Raw genomic sequence first — 19,572 nt, 5'->3', positions numbered from 1 at the left:
TAATCACATATATTTACAGGTCTCATCACACATAAATAAATATATACACTGTCACATACAGTCATAAATAAAAACCCATATTCCTATGTTCACAGATAAACATACAGGCATTCACACATCCCAACTCCACACTCAGAACACATGCATTCATGTTCACACACACTCACAAGTAAACACACATTCACACTCACTCACAGACACATTTGTACGTACCAATGCACATTCACACGTTGGCTTGTAAACACACAGATTCACATCTGCCCCCAAGTAAACACATCCATGAGCCACATGCTCAGTCACACACATTCATGAAACAAAACAAAACAGGCACAGTTCCCCAAACTTCCTTGTCCAGGCCTTCCAATGAGGCTGCGGCGGCGCGGCTGCCCGGGTACAACTGCAGAGCTGAAATCCAGCGTGCTAGGCCGCATACGAGGGAAGGGGGGAAGGAAAGGGAAAATGAGCACCCAGCTCCACTCCAGCTTCTTGGGCGGCGTCGGGCAGCGGCCAGGCCGGAGAGCAGAGGCCTCGTGCCGGCCCAGGGAGGCCTCCGTCGCCAGGGTGCTCCCCGCTTCCCGCTCACTCGGCAAAGATTTTCCGCAAGAGCTATTCGGTTATTTTACTGCAATTTATTTTACTTTCATTTATTTCAATTTATCTCGTTCTAAATTAACACAGCGACCCAAATAAAACTTATAAATGAACCGGGGGCGGGGGGTAAATGAGCCCGCAGAGCGAGAGCGTGAGCGGCGAGTTTCCCGGCTGGGGTGGCCGCATCCCGGCCGCTCTGCGCCGCCCGCCCGCCCGCCGGGGTCCGCCGGCTCCTCCGCGCCTTTCTCTCCGCTCTCCGCGCTGCCGGCAACCTGGAATCTTCTCCGGAGGCAGAGAAAGAGAGAAAAAAGAAAAACATTTTGGGGGGAGGTTATTTCGTTTCCTGCATTTAGGCACTGGTACCTCCATTCAAAATACGGGAGTGTTTCAGGGGACCTGGGAAATATGGGGGGAATTTTGTTGTTGTTTTTGTCCAAAACACTCCCTGATGGAGGATGGCGTCTAAGCCGCTAGACCTGCGGAGCTGGTTTTTAGTACTTATTCGATTGTAAGCCCTGCATTATTTAAATTTAAAGAACGGGCATCCGGCCAGAAAGGGGTAGAGGGTTGGAGGGGAAGTGTGTCTTAAGAGAAGCTGTTGAATTTGAATTTGTAAGAAAAATGCCCTTAAACCTGCAGTTTCCCCCATTAATGACCTCAGAAGCCCCTGGAGAGCACATGAGTTGTGACAGGGAACCCGGGCATTCGGGCATTTGGGCGGGAGAGGCCAGAATCCGGCTTTACCCGCCTCCAAATTCTGGGGTGTGGAGGCGAGAATCCGCTTGCTAGACTGTCCGCCTTGGCCTCCATCCGGGCCACCGTTCCTCCTGGGGGGCAAAAACTAGGCCCTAGGGGATCTAGGGCCCCCACACCCGCAATGCTACAAGCCTCACAGGTAGGGGTCCCGCCATCTATAGGGCTGGGAACGAGGGCGGCGTGCAGAGGCGGAGAGGGGCGCTGAAGCTTTCATTTTGCCCTGATGTAAATGGCAAGTCTGGACACCGCATGCTGCTTCCGACTCACCCCCAAATTGTCTTAGAATGGTCCCTGTGTGGAGGATTTGGGGTGAATTTTTACTAGAAGAGCGAGGAGAGCTCCTTCGAGAATAGGGAGGTTCCGAAAAGGAGACCCTTCCCAGCTGAACCCTTGTGGCTCCTCCGCCTGATTCCCTTGCACCCCAAATCTCAGCCCTTCTCTGCATGGGGTTTCCCCAAAAAGCGAGAAGGAGAAGAAAAGAAGATGGCGACTGAGAAAAGGGTTGCTGGTGGAGCAGCCATGAAGAAATGCAATAAATTCCTTGTTGTTTTATGAAAATTTACAACTTTGTGATAGAAGTTTATGAGTGGTTGAATCCGCCGATTGGCCGGCGCCGGTCATGTGGCCGGGCGGTCGTGAACATGAACTTTTTATCATTTCCCTGGTGGTTATAATGCAGCATTCTTTTGGACACCACACCTAGGTCGGAGCACTGTCGTCCTTCAGGGCTCCAGCCTCTTGATATTTTTATACTTCAGTATCAGCTCGATAAAGCAAAAGAGAGAGAGGGGGAGAGGAAAAGAGAGAGAGAGGGAAGGAGGGGTGGGAATTACACAAAAGAGAGAACCAAAAATAATTTTAATTTCTAAGTTAATTTGCTTGCTGATCTGGGATTTTAGTCATCATGGAGGGTAAATGGACAATCTGCCCAGGACCGCAGCCTGATACCATTTTTCAAAGCCAGAACTTACTCCATTTTCTATGCAAATATCAGAAAATCGAAACACCCTCTCTCCCAAGTCAGAGAAGGGGAAGCGACGGCTCTCAGGTTGGGACAATATTATCGGGAAGATGAAGACGAAACCGAACGCTCTTTTTTTCCCCTCCTTCCTCCCCACCCCTTTCAACCGGAGGAAAAAAATCCCAAGGTCTGCAAAGGTAAGGGAGATTCTACAATTCTCTTCTTATTCTTTTGCATCAATTTTATAGGGGGTGGGGCTTGGGTTTGTCTCCCTCCCCCACTCCAAGACGGGGCCGAACCCCACCTCTGGGCGCTATAGGGAGAGGCTTCCCAGGATATTCTGTGACCGGAGAGAAGGGTGGCTGCTTCCTGGAGGGGGAGCCAAGGCAGGGAAGACGGGAAGAGGAACCGAAAGGGGACACAGAGGCGAGCTCTAAGTCGCCTTTTTAAGCTGGGAGGAGAGGCTCAAGCGAAGGGGCTGTGAAAGAGAGGATGGGGGTGTCTGGGCTTCTGGGCGCCCGCAGAAGCCGGTTGCTATGGCCTCCGTGGTTTGCGCCCCCTCCCCCTCCCACCATCCTTCCCTTGTCCCGGCCGCCCCCAGTTGCCCCGCGCAGTTCTCTTGCCCGGTGAGGGTATCAGCGATTTCCCAGCAGCATTGGCACGAGGGACGGTGGCGCTGGAGGGAGTCCTGGTCTCTGGAGGGCCTAGGCTGGCGAGGGCGAGGAGTAGGCTAGAGAGACACAGAAAGAACAATTCACAGAGAAATGCTCATTATCTCCCTGAGGAGGAGATATTTCTGAAATTAAAGGGTTGTGGGTGGAGGCACCCAAATCGAGCAAGACCCCCCCAGGAAGCCTGCTTGAGAATGCCCAGGTCTCTCACCACTTGCACAGGAGGAAGCCTCGCTCTGCAGGGAGACAATTTTGTGGTTTTGACGCGGTAGGTTACAACGTGTTGGCTTCTGTGTAATATTGATTCTATTACTTGTGTTTTATTGGTATGGGGTGTGTGGATTTCGGTGGAGGAGAAAACTGCCATGTGTGTATCTGACGTGAAATCATTTCAAACTTTCTTGTGTGTGGCGATTGTGAAGAAGCTGTTTAGAGTGTTGTTGTTTTAGGCTTGTAAACAAAAACAAGAATTTAAAAAAAAAAATTAAGGGACCTGACGGCGTGCAGACTGGAAAGCTGCCTGGCGCTGAGCTCAGACAGCTACTCCTGTCCCTCCGGCGCCTGATTTCATTCCCTAGCCAGACCTCCTGAGGGGGGAGGCGGAGAAGAACCATTTTGGGCGGGAGACAGATCCCTCAAGTAGCTGATGGGGTGGAAAGAAGGCGAAAGCCGCGAGGTGAACACTTAAAAATAGAGTGAGAGGGTTTCTGGGGAATCTTCCAGCCTAGAAATAAGCGATTTTGGGCACGGAGGACAGGAAAGACTGATTTAGTTTGCACAAATAGGTGACTGCTTTTCTCTGTTTAAAGACCAGAGCATTCAGCCTCGGGCATCTGGTTGCCCAGGGATGGCAGGGTCTGGGGTGTGTGGGGGTATGTTGGCTCTCTCAGTCTTGAGCTGGGAAGACAGCGACGCAGCCACTTGTGGCACAGGAGGGGGCCCCTGGAGGCACAGGTAGATGACCTGAAAGCAGGCCCGCACTGGGTGCCTGGAGGAACCCCTTGGCTGCGTAGCGAGAGAAGTTCTCGGCCAGCACCCACGGCACTCGGAGCCTATTCTCAAAGGAAAAATCCCACAAACCAACCCAGACTAAAGGTCTTTTTCTCCTGGAGTCTTTGCGGGGTATAAATCATCCCTTAGTATGCTCTGACCCAAATTATGCGGTTTGCTGCCATCTACCGTCCGTTCGGAGACATGCGGCTTCCGCGCCGCGAGCCCCGCGTCGCTGCTGCACCGCGCCCGACGCCTGGAGCCCGGGCCGCTCAGGTTTGGCGGGATATTCGGGGGATTTCAGGCCCGGATTGTCGCTTTCCGCTGGATCTTGGTTCCCGATCGCCCGCGTGTGGATTAGAGAACAAGTATCCCTCTCGTCCGCCCTCTCCATCCCAGCTCCCAACCTGGCGACTGGCTGAGGAAGCGGCTTTTTCCAGGGCGTATTTAAAGAGAACTAGTACTGCATCCCGCGGGCAGGGGGCCCTGAATCAAAGGGTTGGGGGATCACAGCCGTGAGCCCTTCCTCCCCCGCAACCCAGGCGGGAGAGGGGATCATCCGGGCCGCTCGAGAGATCCGAGGCCAAGGCTGTTCGAGGTTTATTTGGTTTTCTTTTCGGCCAAGGGAGGGGGCCGGCAGGGGAGTTGCCGGCCTCAGCAGTTCCACTCGGTTGTCAAAAGACAAACCGGGTCTGTTTTCTCCGGGTTGGCTGGTGGGTCTTGCCAGTTCCTTGGCCGGTGAGTCCTCGATGAAGGAATCGAGCCGAGTTTTCTGGAAACTGTTGGTGTCTGCAAGTGAGTGTGGGTCCCCTCCCCCATTCTCGATCGTTTCAGGCGAAATCGACACAAACATGCTTTGCGAAAAAAATTGAGAGTGGGAGTGGGAATCAATCATTAGGGAACCAAACCATTGTTATTTCCGTTCCTGCCGGACCCCTCACACCCGCTTAACTCGACCGCTTTCCCAGAAGGGGGTGGCGAGGGCGGGGTGCGCGCCTCTGCTGCCGCCTTTGAATATTGGCCCCTGTCTCACGGGTTACTGATTAGCTCGGGCTTTCAAGCCGCAGGAGGAAGCTCTGGCCGCTCCTTTCAAGGTGCTGTGGCCCCAGTTCCTGGGCGGGGGCTCCAGGAAATTGCCTGTGGTGCCAGGCAAGCTGAGGTGTTACTAGGGTCTGGCCCGGAGCTGCCGAGGTCCAGGGGCCCGGCGGTGCTGGGGGCAAACGCTACGGTGTCTGCCCCACGTCTTCGGCGCCTCCTGATTCTGGGCCGCAGGAGCAGCCTTTTCAGCTTTTCTGCAGCGAGAGTGACTTTCTGGCGGCTAGAAGGCTCAGCCCCAGCGCGGGAGGCCCAGAGGGAGCGCGCCCCGAAAGTCTTGGGCCCCTCGGAGATTTTTTCTTATGGGTAATCCGAAAGACAGGTAGGGAGGGGAAGGGGGCTGGTAGACAGGGTTGAAATACTTGAGGGCTCTGCTCCAGGGTGCCCCTCTACCCGGGGGAGGAACCGGGAGAGCGAGCCGCACCACCGCCCACTCCCCCCTCAAGATCACAGACTATGCCGTTCATTTGCATAATGGAAATGAGGTCTTTGTAAGCAGCTTTGGACCGGACAATTTCAAGCCAATGTCCCATCTAAACAGCTCCCAGAGGTTGGGAGCAGCCACACTGCTCCCTCTGGGAATATTATGTTCCCCAAACCCAGAGTCCAGGGCAAGAACTAGGGTGAGATATTTTAAGTCGCCCCACCCCAGCCAGAGTTGAGAGTGAGGAGGGGAAAGGTGCCCACAACCCAAAGAGCTGGGGGTGGGGACAGCTCTGTAGCCAGAGGAAATGGGAAGCCTGGACAATGTCTCAGTCCTCCTCCCCTCCATCCATATACAGAGACCCCTCCCTGAGGTTACCCAGACAGGAGAGTTTTACTCCTGAGCCGAATACCACTTGGATATTTCCCCGGGAGCTGGAACGTGTGTGCAGCCACAGGACCGCAGACCCGAAGTACAGAAAATTAGAATTATAAATCCCGCCTGTGGGGTTTCTGTATAATCCTTCTGTTGTGTACTCAGACTCAGTACACATTTAGATCCACCTCTCCATACACACTTCCTCATTGAGGCATGGAGAGACACCCCAGACCGGCAGACAGCCGTGCCTGCTGTGTATTTACATATTCCCCCTTGGAGACAGACAGACGGCGGTGGACAGAGCCACAGACAGATTCGTAGAGACCTGGCTCCAGAAACCAGGCGGCCTCTGGCCGGGCCCTGCCTGCCTGCTCTTTCTCCCAAACAAACGGATCAGACGAATAAACGCTCATAAATACCTCTGGGCTTAGATAAGAGCGATGAGGCGCTATTTCCTTTCATGCCGGACTCCAGGCGCCCAGGCCCTGCCTTTGCGGCTCCATCTTATGACAGGCAACCTGCAGAGGTGAGGTTAATTTGGGGCAGCAACTCTAAGGGTAAGGTGATTTTTGTGCCTCTATCCCAGAGGAAGCCTCCCTCCCTCACCGCATCTTACTTTGTCCAGACTCCACAGGAAAGCCCACTCAGTCCAGTCCTAGGATGGGGATATTGTGGCCAGGGAGGAGGCAGGGAGGGCTGAGGCCCAAGGCCCAGCCTCAGTGTCAGGGAGAAGGGAGGTGCACTTTCTCCACCTTGCTCCCCTGCCCAAATATTCCCCATTCCTCTCTAGGAGTGGGCCCAATCTCAGCTAGAATGCAGCGTTTGTGATCCTCCATCATTAGGAGGCTTGAGTTTATTTTCTTAAATCTTGATAACCGCCCCCCCCCAGAGGTGGGCTAGGAAGTGGTCACTGGGATATCCAGGGATCGCCACTTGGCCATGAAGCTGCAGCCTAGAATTTGTCCTCAGTTCAGGGAACCTTGCAGGCCACTTTACAACCAACCAAGTTGCCATCCTTGGTCACCAATCTCAGCCCTCCAACACTTTCCCTAGTGTTTTGTGCTGTCTTCAGTGGGTAGAGGTGACTCATAAAAAGGAATCCAAAGAACAAGGCAGAGGAGGGTCAGTCTAGCCCTTTCATCATCCGACTTTGTCTCATACCCTGGACCATTCCTGGCCCCAGGTCTGGAGGTTGTCACTCTTTAGTGCCCGGCCTCCACATGCATATTAGAATGTTGAAAACATGTTGTGGCTCAGTCTTCCAGCCTGGCTTCAATGCTCATTTTCCTTAGGTGAGAGAGGGAGAGTGAGCACTGGAGAGAGGGAGCCAGAGACGTACACTCTCTCTCACACCCAAGCTTGTAGGGCAGCAAAGCTGGTGATACAAACATGGGGTGTCGGAGGGATTGTAGAGATGCTGAGAGACAGACAGAAGGGTGGTGAGCATCTGGAGAGGGGATGCAGGCTGATAGTTGTAAACTGCCTGCTGAGTCCCCAGGAGGACCCAAACATCCCTCCCTCAATTATAAAACTAAAGCAAAATCAAGTCTTGGAAAATTAATTTTAAAAAGAACTGCCAGCTTCTGGAGAGACCTAGAAAAGGAGTGCGAGCACCTCTCTTTCCGGTGGTCTCTGATTGCCTCAGGTATCAGGAGGGTTTGAGGACCCCAAATTGGAGAAGGAACAGTTTCCTCCCCGGACTCACTTACTGAGACAGTCTTGATTTCTATGAATCTGTAGCCCAGGACACTCATGTCTTCTGGGGTAGGAGGTGGCGGTCCAGTGAGGATTGCAGACAGGAGAGGGATCAAACAAACCGAGGCTGGGGGATGCCCCTCACTCCTGTCCATATCCCTGAGTGAGAAGCCAGCTAGTCTGCTTCCCCAGTGCCCCTTCCCGTGCCAAGAGCGAGCAGTACATACTAGAACCAGGCGGGGTGTCTTGGGCAGCGGCAGCCTTAGTCTTCCAAGAAGCTCCTAGCCTAGCTGCAGAGCCAAAGGGAGAGGCTTGGGCTCAGACCCTCTTTCCATTTCCCGGCCTCTGGGTCCTCTGAGCAGCAGGCTCTGGCCTGCCCCTCAGACCATAAGAGTTGTGGAGAAGCAGGAAGAATAGACCTCGGCTTGGAGGAGACAGTAGATCTGAGAAGCAGGAAAAACGGTTCTCAAAACCTGAGAAAGTGTTTCTTCTTTAGCTTCTCTTTCTGAAAACGATGCCATTAGTGGAGAACTCTTCTTCCCTCTACTAATACAAAACGAGAGAAATAAACCTTCTCCTTTAGTCCTTTCCTAACGAGATTAAGATTCGAGATTCAGGCACATTTACCCACCCTTCCCTCGAGGGAATGGGGCTCGAGCAACGCAGGGGTTAACTTTTCTGAAAACACAATTAACTTTTTCCTATCCTGCGTGGGGAGGGGAGGGATATATTTATTTAATCACTGGGGGATGGGGTGGTCTCCATCCAAATGCTTCCTCCTCCCGCAAAGGCACAGACGCGTCCTTCACAGATCCTACGTAGGTGGAATAGGACGTGTCGTGTTGTTGGGGAGAGAGAGAAAGGAGAAGGAGAAGAAGGAGGAAAAAAAAGGTTGATAGGTTTGTGCGCGGGTCCCTCGTGCGGGCTGCGCTCCTCCTGGGTGCTATTTGACAATTCCTGCTTCTGCCATTGGTCAGTGTTGGATCAGATGGTTGTATTTCCTTCTGGCCCTCACTGGCACCTCGCCATCCCCCCTCAGCTAAAACCCAATCTCAGATATACTACTAATAGGCGCGGCGCTCGGACTATAAAACACAACAAATCATAAAGCCGGCGAAGCAGCAGCGGCCGCGCGCCTCCCCTCCCAATGAGTTCCTATTTCGTGAACTCCACCTTCCCCGTCACTCTGGCCAGCGGGCAGGAGTCCTTCCTGGGCCAGCTACCGCTCTACTCGTCGGGCTATGCGGACCCGCTGAGGCACTACCCCGCGCCCTATGGGCCCGGGCCCGGCCAGGACAAGGGCTTTGCCTCTTCCTCCTATTACCCGCCGGCTGGCGGCGGCTACGGCCGAGCGGCGCCCTGCGACTACGGGCCGGCGCCGGCCTTCTACCGCGAGAAGGAGTCGGCCTGCGCGCTCTCGGGCGCCGACGAGCCGCCCCCGTTCCACCCCGAGCCGCGGAAGTCCGACTGTGCGCAGGACAAGAGCGTGTTCGGCGAGACCGAGGAGCAGAAGTGCTCCACTCCGGTCTACCCCTGGATGCAGCGGATGAATTCGTGCAACAGTGAGTGAGACTTCTCGCCCTCGCCCAGACCCCCGCGGGTCTCCACCTCCGGGAGACAGGACTAGGAAGGCTTCCCCGCCCCCCCTTCTCCCCCAGGGTTCTAGGTGGGCGTCTCAGTGAGGAGCCGAGAGGAGATTGGGCGCCTGCACTGGGTCTCCCGCTCTGTCCTTTCGCCCTCAGGAGTTACAAAGTTTGCAAAGTCCCAGCTGCACTCGGAGCCAGGGGGAGCGAGTGGGCTCTCTGGGAGTATCAGGCCAGAGCGGGATTCCGGGTCAGGGAAGGGGGCAGGGGCTGCTGTCACGGGCTTGCCTTTCCCTTGGCGCCCCCAGCCCTGGTCGGGTCCCCCACCCAAAGACTGTTCCCTTAAAAACGGAGTGCGTCATGGGAAGGGGGCGGCGTGACGCTGGCAGAGACTTGAGTCTGTCCCGGACTGTGTTTCCCTGGGGGTCGGGGGCTGGGGAAAGATGAGGCACCAGGAAAGGGGTGGTAGTCAGAGGAGGGAGGGAATAAGGGGAAGAAAGAGAGAGGGAGCGGGCCGAGGGGGAGACAGGGAGAAGCAGGCGCCTGAGTCTCAGGTTGGATTATTTGTCGGCCTTAAGTCCCAAATTGATGTCCATTAGAAGGACACGAAAGTGAGGAGCCGTTAATGCCGACTATGGATCGATCCAAGTCATTACGGATTAAGGGCCGGAATCTATCATAGGGTGGTGGCGGAACCAGATGGATGGAAAGAAAAGATGCCGCTAGGAAGAGACACACCTGGCCAGTACTTCCCCAGCCCCTCCCCTTAGGCTCAGGTGGGATTTTAAACTGCTCCTCCCATCCCCCCATCGAGAGTCTAGACTGGAGGCGCAGGCCTGAGAGACCCGGAGGGAATCTGGAGGGGGCGCTGGAGGAGTGAGGAGGGGCAGGGAACCAGAGAGTGGAGGGCATCCCGAGACAGGCTGGAGTCCGTGTTTGAGGGTTGAGTGGGGGAGGGGGGCTCTGGCCCTGGTGACCCCAGGCCTCAGCATCTCCTTTCTGCGTAACAGGTTCCTCCTTTGGGCCCAGCGGCCGCCGTGGCCGCCAGACTTACACCCGCTACCAGACCCTGGAGCTGGAGAAGGAGTTTCACTACAATCGCTACCTGACCCGGCGGCGGCGCATCGAGATCGCGCACGCCCTGTGCCTGACTGAGCGGCAGATCAAGATCTGGTTCCAGAACCGGCGCATGAAGTGGAAAAAGGAGAGCAAACTGCTCAGCGCGTCTCAGCTCAGTGCCGAGGAGGAGGAAGAAAAACCAGCCGAATGAAGGCGCTGGAAAGGGAGGGGGAACGTGAAAGGGAGAGGCCTGTGGGGCATCGAGAGCCCGGTGGAGGCTCTGCGGGTGGGGGCGCCCGGGGACCTGCTCTCCAGCGCAAGACAGGCGGGGCCCAGCGCTCTCCTGGACGCCCCCCGCCCGCAGAGCTCTAGCTGGGGGCTGGGAGGCCGTGCCGCTTGAGCCCACCCAGCAGCCCGCTCACCCCCTCCAACCCGGTGGAACCCGCCTCCGCCCGATCAGGCTCCCCGTGAGAACTGAGGACCGAACTCACTTGGTGTTTCCTGGAAGCAGAGCAAAATACTCTTGTCCGTGTCGCGTCTCATTTCGTCCATGTCCCCCGTGCACGGTTCAATGGTAGATTCGCAGTCCCCTCAGCGGGGGCCTCGAAGACTCCCTGACCCCAGACCTCTCTCCCACCCCCTCCCCAAAGCCACTGGAAGGAGCACATACTACCTAGAAGTAAGAAGAGGAGCCTCAGAAGAAAACAAAGTTCTATTTTATTAATTTTCTATGTGTTGTGTTTGTAGTCTTGTCTTAGCTCTGGACGTGAAATACTTCGGTAATAATATTAATAATAATAATAATAATAATAAAGACGTAAAAACTCGCCGCTCAGTCACCTCTGCTCCTCCCCTGCCACTCCCCCGCCCTCACGCCACCCCATCGTCCCCGTGCCGGAAGCTCTGCAGCAAAAGCAGGAGCCCTGGTCGGCCCAGCGGGCCGACAAGACTCGGAAGTTACAGTTGAGATAAAGGCTGGAGCGGTCCCGCCCCGGCTCCAGCGCCGCGCCTCCCCGGTGCTGAGGCTCAGAACCGTTTCTCCCGGTGCAGACTTGGGGGACGGAGAAGGCCATTTCCCCTCTTATTCTCTAGCATTTCCTCGTTTGTCCGTGGCAGGAGGGCCACCATCGAGGCCCCCTCGCCTGGAGCTCCTGCAGAGACTGAGCCAGGCGGGTCTCCGGCTTTTCTGTCCTCGCGCTCGCGGAGGCCCACGGCCTTTGGCCTGTCCACATGGCCTGATCTCCGCCGGCCTTGGCACTCAGCTCCGGGCCTGTGGCTCCGGAGACTAAAGCGGAGCTACTGACTATCTCTTGGCCCGCAGCTGGAGGTTCCAGGCGCCCCTTCCTGCCTCAAGCAGGAGCTCAGCGACAAGTAGGGGAATGCGAGACCGCCGCCAGGCGCAGGGCGAAGGGCACGACTTTCCCCTGCTCCTTGGAGACCTGAAGGCAGGAGGCCAGGTGATGAGGCGGTTTGGCCATCCCCTCAACGAAAAACGACCCATTCTCTCCCCACCCCCACCCTCACCCAGGCGGCATGCTGCGGACACTGTTTTCCTTTCTTCCTCCTCCCTCTCTCCCTTTTTTATTTTTAAAGAAAATAGCCGCCCTGCAGAAGGGCCCCAGCTGCGTTGGTCTCGGGCCGCCCAGCGCGCTCAGGAAGGCGCCGCCGGCCCTCGGAACCCCTTCCCGGGAAGGCGTGGGCTGCCGGGCGGATCCTGAAACTGCCCAGCCGCCAGCGCGGGCTCTCGCGTGGGGCCTCCCGATGCAAGAGCAGTCATCTGGCAGGAGGGACGGGGTCCTGCCTTGATGTCAACCCTCTGAACCACGTTTCCATCTAAACCCCAGCCGGTGACGCGGTCGCCGCCACCTTTTTCCCCCGCGACTAGGCCGCTTAGCTGCAGCCCTGCTCATCCTCTGGGGTCCCTGTCTTGCTCTGTCATTCCCTGGGCCTGGCTAAGGATGGGGAGGAGGTCAAGAAGAGGATTCCAAACTTCTCTGGGGCCCAGAAGTGAAAGCTTCTCCTTCGAACCCCTGGCCCCGCCGTGCCGGTTGGGCCTGGACGCCTTGGCTGGGCCACTGCAGCCTGGTTATGAAGCAGGCCAGGCCGAGCTCGCGGGGGATCCCCGTTGCAACCATTGTTTTTCACACACATCTTCCAACCCTCCCCCCCATTTCCGCCCCCAACTCGGAGACTTACAAAGCCCGAGTAAGGGAAAAGCAACTCAATCTTTGATCATCTCATCCAGAGTTAAAATAATGACAGGGAGAAGGACACAAATAGACTAACTCCACTCCCAAGAAGGTGGTTAAAGGCTCAAGTGGGTCCCTCCTCTAAAAGACTCAACCCTGCTGGTGAGCCTAGGCCGGGTTTCTTTCTCGCCCGGCGGTTGCAGGGACCCAATAGGAAGGCAGCCGTCGCCGCCATGGCGGTCTGCGGCCCGCGCTCCCGCCAATCGCCGGGAGGTGGCGCGCTCTGCTCAGAGGCGGCCGCCAACCTTCTCCCTGTTTCTCCCCCTTCTCCTTTTTTCCCCCTCTCTCGGAGGCTCGCATTGAATCGGCCCTAACGATTCTCGGATCGTCATTATTTGTAACCATAGAGCATGAATTACCTCTTGAGGTCATCAGCGAGAATTTACGACTGGTCAACAAAAGCACGTGATTCCCTAACGCCCCCCCATCCCCCTTCCAACCCCCCCCCCCATATTTGGCCGCATACATAGCAAAACGAAGTACAGTGCATCGCTATAATTCATTAATACATCATAAATCGTGAAGCACAGGGTTATAACGACCACGATCCACAAATCAAGCCCTCCAAAATCACCCAAATGAGCTCGTACTTTGTAAACTCCTTCTCGGGGCGTTATCCAAATGGCCCGGACTATCAGTTGCTAAATTATGGCAGTGGCAGCTCTCTGAGCGGCTCTTACAGGGATCCCGCTGCCATGCACACCGGCTCTTACGGCTACAATTACAATGGGATGGACCTCAGCGTCAACCGCTCCTCGGCCTCCTCCAGCCACTTTGGGGCGGTGGGCGAGAGCTCGCGCGCCTTCCCCGCGCCCGCCCAGGAGCCCCGCTTCAGGCAAGCGGCGTCGAGCTGCTCCCTGTCCTCGCCCGAGTCCCTGCCCTGCACCAACGGCGACAGCCACGGCGCCAAGCCCTCTGCTTCGTCCCCCTCCGACCAGGCGACCCCGGCCAGCTCCAGCGCCAATTTCACCGAAATAGACGAGGCCAGCGCGTCCTCGGAGCCTGAGGAAGCGGCGAGCCAGCTAAGCAGCCCGAGCCTAGCCCGGGCACAGCCAGAGCCCATGGCCACCTCCACAGCCGCGCCCGAGGGGCAGACTCCGCAGATATTCCCCTGGATGAGGAAGCTTCATATCAGCCATGGTAATTCTCGCTCTCGCTCCCTTTTTTTGTCTTCTCGGCTTTCCTTCTCTGCGTTTGGGGGGGGGGGGTGCGGGTGCCAGGAGAGCTTGGCTTTTCCTCAAATAGAGATTTATTTTTTTCCAGAGAGGGAGAAATCTCTAAGAGGGTCCTCATAGCCCGGGGGGGAGAGAGAGAAAGGTCTTTAGCTGGGGGGCTGGGAAGGAGTATTTTAATAATTTGTTCCCAGATTCGGCTTAGGTTTTATTCGCCCAGCTGTCCTAGCTTTTGGATGAAGGATGGGGTTTATATAACATGGGGAAGGTTCCTGCTTACCCCCGAAATTTTGAGACTGCCGCTAGCAAAGGAGGGGCCAGCAGTAAAACGAGCTTTCCAGGGCAAAAGTGCAGCCCTCTCCTCCCTCCCGGGGCGAGCGGCCGCCTGAGCCCAGCGAAGGGTGAGGCACAGAGAGGGAGCGAGAGACAAAGCCGGGCGCATTTGCTGCCGGCAGAAGTGGGGGCTGTAGGAGAAGGGGGTGCAGAAAGCAAGCTTGAAGGCGGGCGTCTGGAGTGGGGAGGATTGGAGCTGCGGTGAGCTGGGTGCTGGGGACGCCTGGGTCCTGCTCCACGCCCCCCTCCCACCCAGTGCCCCCTCCCTTAACCGGAATAACGTTGCCTCGCGGCTCTACTCTGTCTGCTCCAGATATGACCGGGCCTGACGGGAAAAGGGCCCGGACCGCGTACACCCGCTACCAGACCCTGGAGCTGGAGAAGGAGTTCCACTTCAACCGCTACCTGACGCGGCGGCGGCGCATCGAGATCGCCCACGCGCTCTGCCTGTCCGAGCGCCAGATCAAGATATGGTTCCAGAACCGGCGCATGAAGTGGAAGAAAGACAACAAACTGAAAAGTATGAGCCTGGCTACAGCCGGCAGCGCCTTCCAGCCCTGAGCCTGCCGGGAGGAGCCCTGGGCGGCCCAAGAGCCCGCGCCGCCCCCAGCCTGGCCCCTCCAAGCATCCCCACGCTGCCGCTGCCCCCTGGGGACCGGTCCCACGAGCCTGCCTCGCCCCGGCCTTGTGTTACGATTTTTCGTTTGGTCTTAGGTCTTCCTGTGGCTCCCTCTCTCTTGGACTGGTTAATCTTGTTATTATTGTTAATAATAATGGTAATTATTTTCCCTCCATGGTCCCCACTCCCCTCCGCTCGCCCCAAATCCGCCAGTGTTTCTGAATGTTCGTGTCTGTGGTTGCACTCCTTCCCCCAGGAAAAAAAAGAAACTCGCATGTTTAATGTGAACTTTCCCCTCCCCATCTGTGTTCTAACTTATTTATAAAAGGATGATCGCTGTATTTTGAGTTTCAGCTTGAAACTTCTCTAAGGGGCAGCAGTTGAGGTGGGGTAGTGCCGCAGCGCCGGGCCCAGCTGAGCTGGCCTCGGAGACGGAGTCCATGACTGTGTCTGTTTCCACCCTCCTCTTCCTCCTCCCTCCCTGCTCCGCAGGCCCAAGTCTCCCAGTGGCTTGGTTCTGGGGTGGAAAGGGGCCAGGGAGGGCCAAAGAGGTGATGTTGAGAAGAGGGAAGGTAAAATAGTGAGATTTAAGTTCCTGCCGCCTGGGGAGGCCTTGCAGGGCCTGGTCTGGGAGTGTACGGAAACAAAAATAATCCTCAGTGTAAAATGTCTTGTGTATTTCTCTGTGAATCCGTGGGTCTGGCATAGAGGGCCCAAAGCTTGTACATATGGGGATAGTCTGGGTCAGACCCATCCCCTCCCCCCTACCCATTTCGCTTCCAAGACCATTTGTAGTGAGCGAGTGGATGCTGTGCTCCGTGTGAAATCTGTCTTTGCCGGGCCTGTCTCAGTGATTCGCTTTTGGTATTTGTTTGTAGCTTTCCTTGAAGTCAAATAAATGTCTCCCCTACTCCACTGCCCTTCCACTCGTCTTTTCTCTGGCGGCCTGCCTCTCCCATCACCAGGCACACCCTAGACCATTCTTGATAGATCTGGGGTGTAAGGAAGGGAAAGCAGGAGGCTTACCAGCAGCCCCTCACAGCCGCCCAAGTCCCTGCTTGGCCAGCAGTGCTTGGGCCAGGGTACAGGCTTTCATGCCTGGGGGGCTGAGAGACCCAGAAACCCCCTGTGGGGCTAGAGCTGGGGCCAAGGAAGGCTGAGCTGGATGCAACCCTGGCCTTCCACCAGCCAGCCAGAAAAGCCTCTGGAAACCTCTTCAGGGAAAGTATTTGGGCCTAAGACCTGAGCAGGAGGCCCTGGCCTTTCAGGCTTGGCACAGGCCTGCCCAGTCCTGCTGTCCCCTGCTCCAAATCCCAATTCAGCTCTGCCACCCACTAAGGCAAAAAAAATTGTAAAAATCTGCTTGATTTCAAAGGTTTCCTCTCATCTTTAGTTTTCTCTACACTTATCAGGGGCTCCCTCTCTCCAGGGGCCCAACTGACCTTCCCTCTTGATTATGAGCTGGGGTCCCTCCTAGAAGACCCCTGGTTTCCCCTCCAGCCAGACTGGCCCAGGGCCAGGGCCCAGTCCTTCTCCATCCAAGTCAGCCTCCACCCTGAGCGCAAGAGTCAAGTCTGGACACTTACCCGGTCAATCCCTTCCAGCTTGGCCCAACTTCTTACAGGACCTGGGGGGAGGGGGAGCTGGTGAGGAGGCAGCCGAGGGTCGTGGAGGTTCTACTGGGCCCTACTTTCCCCTCACCCCTTGACTTTGTTCCCCTTTGTCCATAGCAAACTATCCCAAAAGTCGCTATGACATTTAGATGTCAAATGGATAGGGGTTTTATCTCGAAGTTAGATCGTAAAAATCGCCGAGAAGTCAGACAGATACCCCTCACTGGCTCGAGAAAGTCACGTGAGGTCCATAAAGTTAGTTTTATGGTTTTGGGGAGTTGACACCGCGCGGTATATTTCACATTCTCCAGAATGTTAAGTGACACTTTAACTGCTTGCTGTGGTGGGGAAGGGGGCAGAGGTAGGTGAGCGCTCTCCTAGCCCAGAAGGCGGTGGCGGCAGCCCAGGCCCAGCACGCCCGCAGTAAGTCGCTTCCAGCTTTTGCTTTTTCCCCTTGCAATTTTGGGGCTTGGGACTGGGGAAGGAAATCTTGCCTCCGGCAGGGCTGTAGGATAATAAATAGGGGAAATTCAGTCTGCTTTTTGCACCAAGTTCTCACAAGCTGGGTGTCCGAAGTGGGGGCACTCGGTTTGATAAGGCCTCAGCAGCTAGGGTGCCTGGTTTTTATTTGCTGGAGTGTCTGGTTCTTTGTGGGGAAAGGGCTTGTGTGGGTTCCTTCAGTGCCCTTGGAAATTTAGGGGACAAGAAGGAGGGGCGTGTACTGCTGAAAGAAGGGCCCCTTGTGGGGGGCCACTTCACTGCTGGATATCTTCAGACAGACATCTCCCACCCCAGGAAAGAAAGTTTATGACATTCATTTGTCAGGGGGGTGTGGGGGCACGCCGCTGGGCACTTTTATCTGGATACATCTGAGCTGAGAAAAAGTACCGGGAAGGCTAACGCAGCTGCTGGGGGCTGCCTTGTGCGGGGCACTCTCTGGTTTTCAGATCTTTGAACCTCATGAAAGGGGGTACCTCCAATTCTGCATGGCTTCATCAGGGTTATCCAGAATGGGTAGTACGGCACCTCTGCACACAACTTCAGCCTGTGGGTCCCAAGCCAATCCCTCTGCTAGGCTCTAAGTAGGGTCCTGAGGTCAGAGTGGGGAGCGGAGAGAGGGGGGCAGTCCCTCAAATCCAAAACCTAAATCCTGGCCGGGAGTATGGGGAAGGGGAGAGCTTCTTCCCTTGTGTAGAGTTAGATATTTAAGTAGAACCCTGGCAATCCCTCCATAAATGAAACTTGCTCAAGAACACAGACCCCCAACTGTCGGGAGGGAAAAAAGGGACTCAGGAGCTGAGAGAGAAAATTAAAAAGGTGCTCTCTTTCTTCTCTCCTTTCCTCCTCTCTCCCCACCAGACCCTTAAAAGCCCCTTTGTTTTGTGGTGCCACAAACCAGAGGGATTTCATTATTTGACCCCCAGGGGACCTGTTATTTTCTAAGAATGTTACCCTTCTTCTAAAAAACCAGAGGCCTCTTCTCCACCAAATTGATCCCCCAATTTTAAGACCCATGGGGTCAACCACCCTGTCAGTCCTGCTTTTGCCAGCCCGCCATCTCTTGAGTTAGCTTACCAATTCCTGCGGATAGCCCCTGGAATTGGACATGTGGCACCTTAAGGGGCTTCTGATCTTTGATCACGGGGAGGGGCACAAGATTCCCTCCTTTTCCCACTGAAGGACATCTTGGCACTCTCTCCCTCTCTCTCCTGTAGCCGCTCTCTGTTTCCTGAGCTCTTCAAACCCTTCCAGGCCTGACTTACAGGAGACGCTTCACAGGCTTTGAGAGCAAAGAGGACAGAAAGCTTGGGGTCCTCACCCTGATTGGAAGGCACATCTCCCCAAGAATGATAGGGCCTTTGTATTCCTTGGAAAGGAGACTCTGGTCAGCTCCCAAAGGATTCCCAGCACCACTTAAAATACTAGTAAATTTTGGAGGCATAACTTCTACAGGCTTCCACTCTGGACAAGGCAAGCGAGTTGAGTGAGGTGCAGAGGAAGAGTGCCCCAGGGGCAGAATCAGACCTGAGACCTCCTGGGAAACCCCATTCCTATTGTGCCCCTGGCCTCCCTCTCTCAGAAACCTCAGATTACCAGGCCTGCCCTTGAAGATTTTTCTGCCTCCACTCATGTCAATTCTGCTAACTCTGATAGTGTGTGGGGTGACCCGGGGACATCTGCTGGGCATATCTAGACAGATTTTCCGGAATGTTGAAGAGCAGCCCGGGTGGGGGTGCCCACTTCCACCGTGGATGCCAAAACCCTTGGAGGGTCTCCTCCTGCTCTAAGCAGACCCTGGAGAAGATGCTCTAGCTGGGCTTTCATCTTCTTTGCTTCAGCTTCTCTGGGCAAAGGTCCCTTGAACCCCAACAAGGACGCATTAGGTGAGGGGATGAGCGGGCGCAGTGCGAAGGGATTTCTCGTGCAAAGGAACTCTCTCCTCTGCCGCAGACCTGCACCCTCCCCTCCCGTCTTCCCAAAGATATTCTCTCGGACTCCCGGATTCCAGGCTGGGTCCAGGCCTCCATCCTCTGAGCTACAGGCCAGCACCCTCTGACCAGATCCTTAAGCCCATCGGCCCATCCGTCTTAAGCCCATGGGCCCATCCGTCTACCCTCAACCTGAGGCAGGGACAAGGAGGCAGGCGGCCGATGGAGATTCAGGCGGCAGTTTCCCTTTTCCTTCTGAAGCCAGCCTGATCACGACTCAGTGGACAATTTGATCTTGATTTTTTTTGTTTTATTTGGTTATTTTTTGTTTTGTTTTGTTTCTGTGTGGCCGCCGGGTGGGAGGAAGTATAAAGAAGTGTAAACAGGAAAGCCAGCGGGGCCTGGAGTTCCAAGCGTCCATATTTCATCGGCTTCCTCTCCATAACTGCCGCGGGGACACTTAACCCTTCCCTGGCTGTGAGAACGTATTCCCTGGGGGCTAGTGGGGCAGGGTGTGGGGGCCGGAAGCAAGTAGAAACTCTTCTCCAGGCCTGGTTCCTTTATCCCCAGGGTCTGGATGCTGGGGCAGGAGGATTCAGAGCAAGGGAGAAGACAGACCAGATGGCTCAGCAGAACCCCCAAACTCAGTCCCTTCCAGGACAACAGGAGAAGGCTGTAGCCTGCATGGGCTTCCCAGTGTGGGGACCAACACAGCCAGCCAAGGAGGAGAGGGCTGGCAGGAACCTGTCCCCTCTTTTAGGGGAAAGCCCACTGATCACTCTCTCCATTTTCGGAGTTTCTCAGAGTAATCAGATTTTGAGGCTGGGATCTGCCCACAGCGGGATTTATCGATTGCTCCGGCGCTGTTACACATCCATATTAATTAACCCAGACACCGCCTGGAAACCGAGCTGTTTGGGGAGGGGGAGGGGAGAAATGGGACCCCTTAAGGAG

General features: G+C 55.7%; 3 protein-coding genes and 1 long non-coding RNA gene across 6 annotated transcripts in view; 3 read left to right on the top strand and 1 right to left on the bottom strand.

The window, feature by feature from the left end:
• Positions 1–613: 613 nt before the first annotated feature.
• Positions 614–16,390, bottom strand: LOC139073903 (uncharacterized). Its single transcript, XR_011523054.1, has 3 exons — positions 16,163–16,390; positions 1,615–3,038; positions 614–870 (listed from the first exon to the last, which is right to left on the bottom strand). It is a non-coding gene; the product is annotated as an uncharacterized lncRNA (long non-coding RNA).
• HOXB3 (homeobox B3) overlaps positions 2,367–19,572 on the top strand; it is a 55,199-nt gene continuing 37,993 nt past the window's right edge. The window contains exon 1 of one of the 3 annotated variants that reach the window (XM_070560579.1): positions 2,367–2,505. The gene's annotated coding sequence lies outside the window, so the exon portion shown is untranslated. Of the gene's footprint in view, positions 2,506–16,484; positions 16,613–19,572 lie in introns of those variants that run through there. The other 2 variants (XM_070560581.1, XM_070560577.1) reach the window with 2 other exon arrangements.
• HOXB6 (homeobox B6) lies at positions 3,033–11,030 on the top strand. Its single transcript, XM_008532827.2, has 2 exons — positions 3,033–9,123; positions 10,155–11,030. Exons 1-2 carry the CDS (start codon positions 8,709–8,711, stop codon positions 10,412–10,414), a joined length of 675 nt encoding a protein of 224 aa, XP_008531049.1. The 5' UTR covers positions 3,033–8,708; the 3' UTR covers positions 10,415–11,030.
• HOXB5 (homeobox B5) lies at positions 11,730–15,491 on the top strand. Its single transcript, XM_008532826.2, has 2 exons — positions 11,730–13,592; positions 14,271–15,491. Exons 1-2 carry the CDS (start codon positions 13,031–13,033, stop codon positions 14,516–14,518), a joined length of 810 nt encoding a protein of 269 aa, XP_008531048.1. The 5' UTR covers positions 11,730–13,030; the 3' UTR covers positions 14,519–15,491.

The sequence above is a fragment of the Equus przewalskii genome, chromosome 10 (genome assembly GCF_037783145.1).
Source record: "Equus przewalskii isolate Varuska chromosome 10, EquPr2, whole genome shotgun sequence".
Lineage (NCBI taxonomy): Eukaryota > Metazoa > Chordata > Mammalia > Perissodactyla > Equidae > Equus > Equus przewalskii.
The sequence above is the reverse complement of the archived record's forward strand: the minus strand, read 5'-3'. Positions and strand labels throughout refer to the sequence as shown.

What these genes read in the sequence shown, in the direction of transcription:
- HOXB6 (XM_008532827.2), top strand. Translation starts at nt 8,709, where the DNA reads ATGAGTTCCTATTTCGTGAACTCCACCTTCCCCGTCACTCTGGCCAGC. An exon ending in GCGGATGAATTCGTGCAACA is followed by an intron (nt 9,124 to 10,154) that starts GTGAGTGAGACT and finishes TCTGCGTAACAG; the next exon opens with GTTCCTCCTTTGGGCCCAGC.
- HOXB5 (XM_008532826.2), top strand. Translation starts at nt 13,031, where the DNA reads ATGAGCTCGTACTTTGTAAACTCCTTCTCGGGGCGTTATCCAAATGGC. An exon ending in GAAGCTTCATATCAGCCATG is followed by an intron (nt 13,593 to 14,270) that starts GTAATTCTCGCT and finishes TGTCTGCTCCAG; the next exon opens with ATATGACCGGGCCTGACGGG.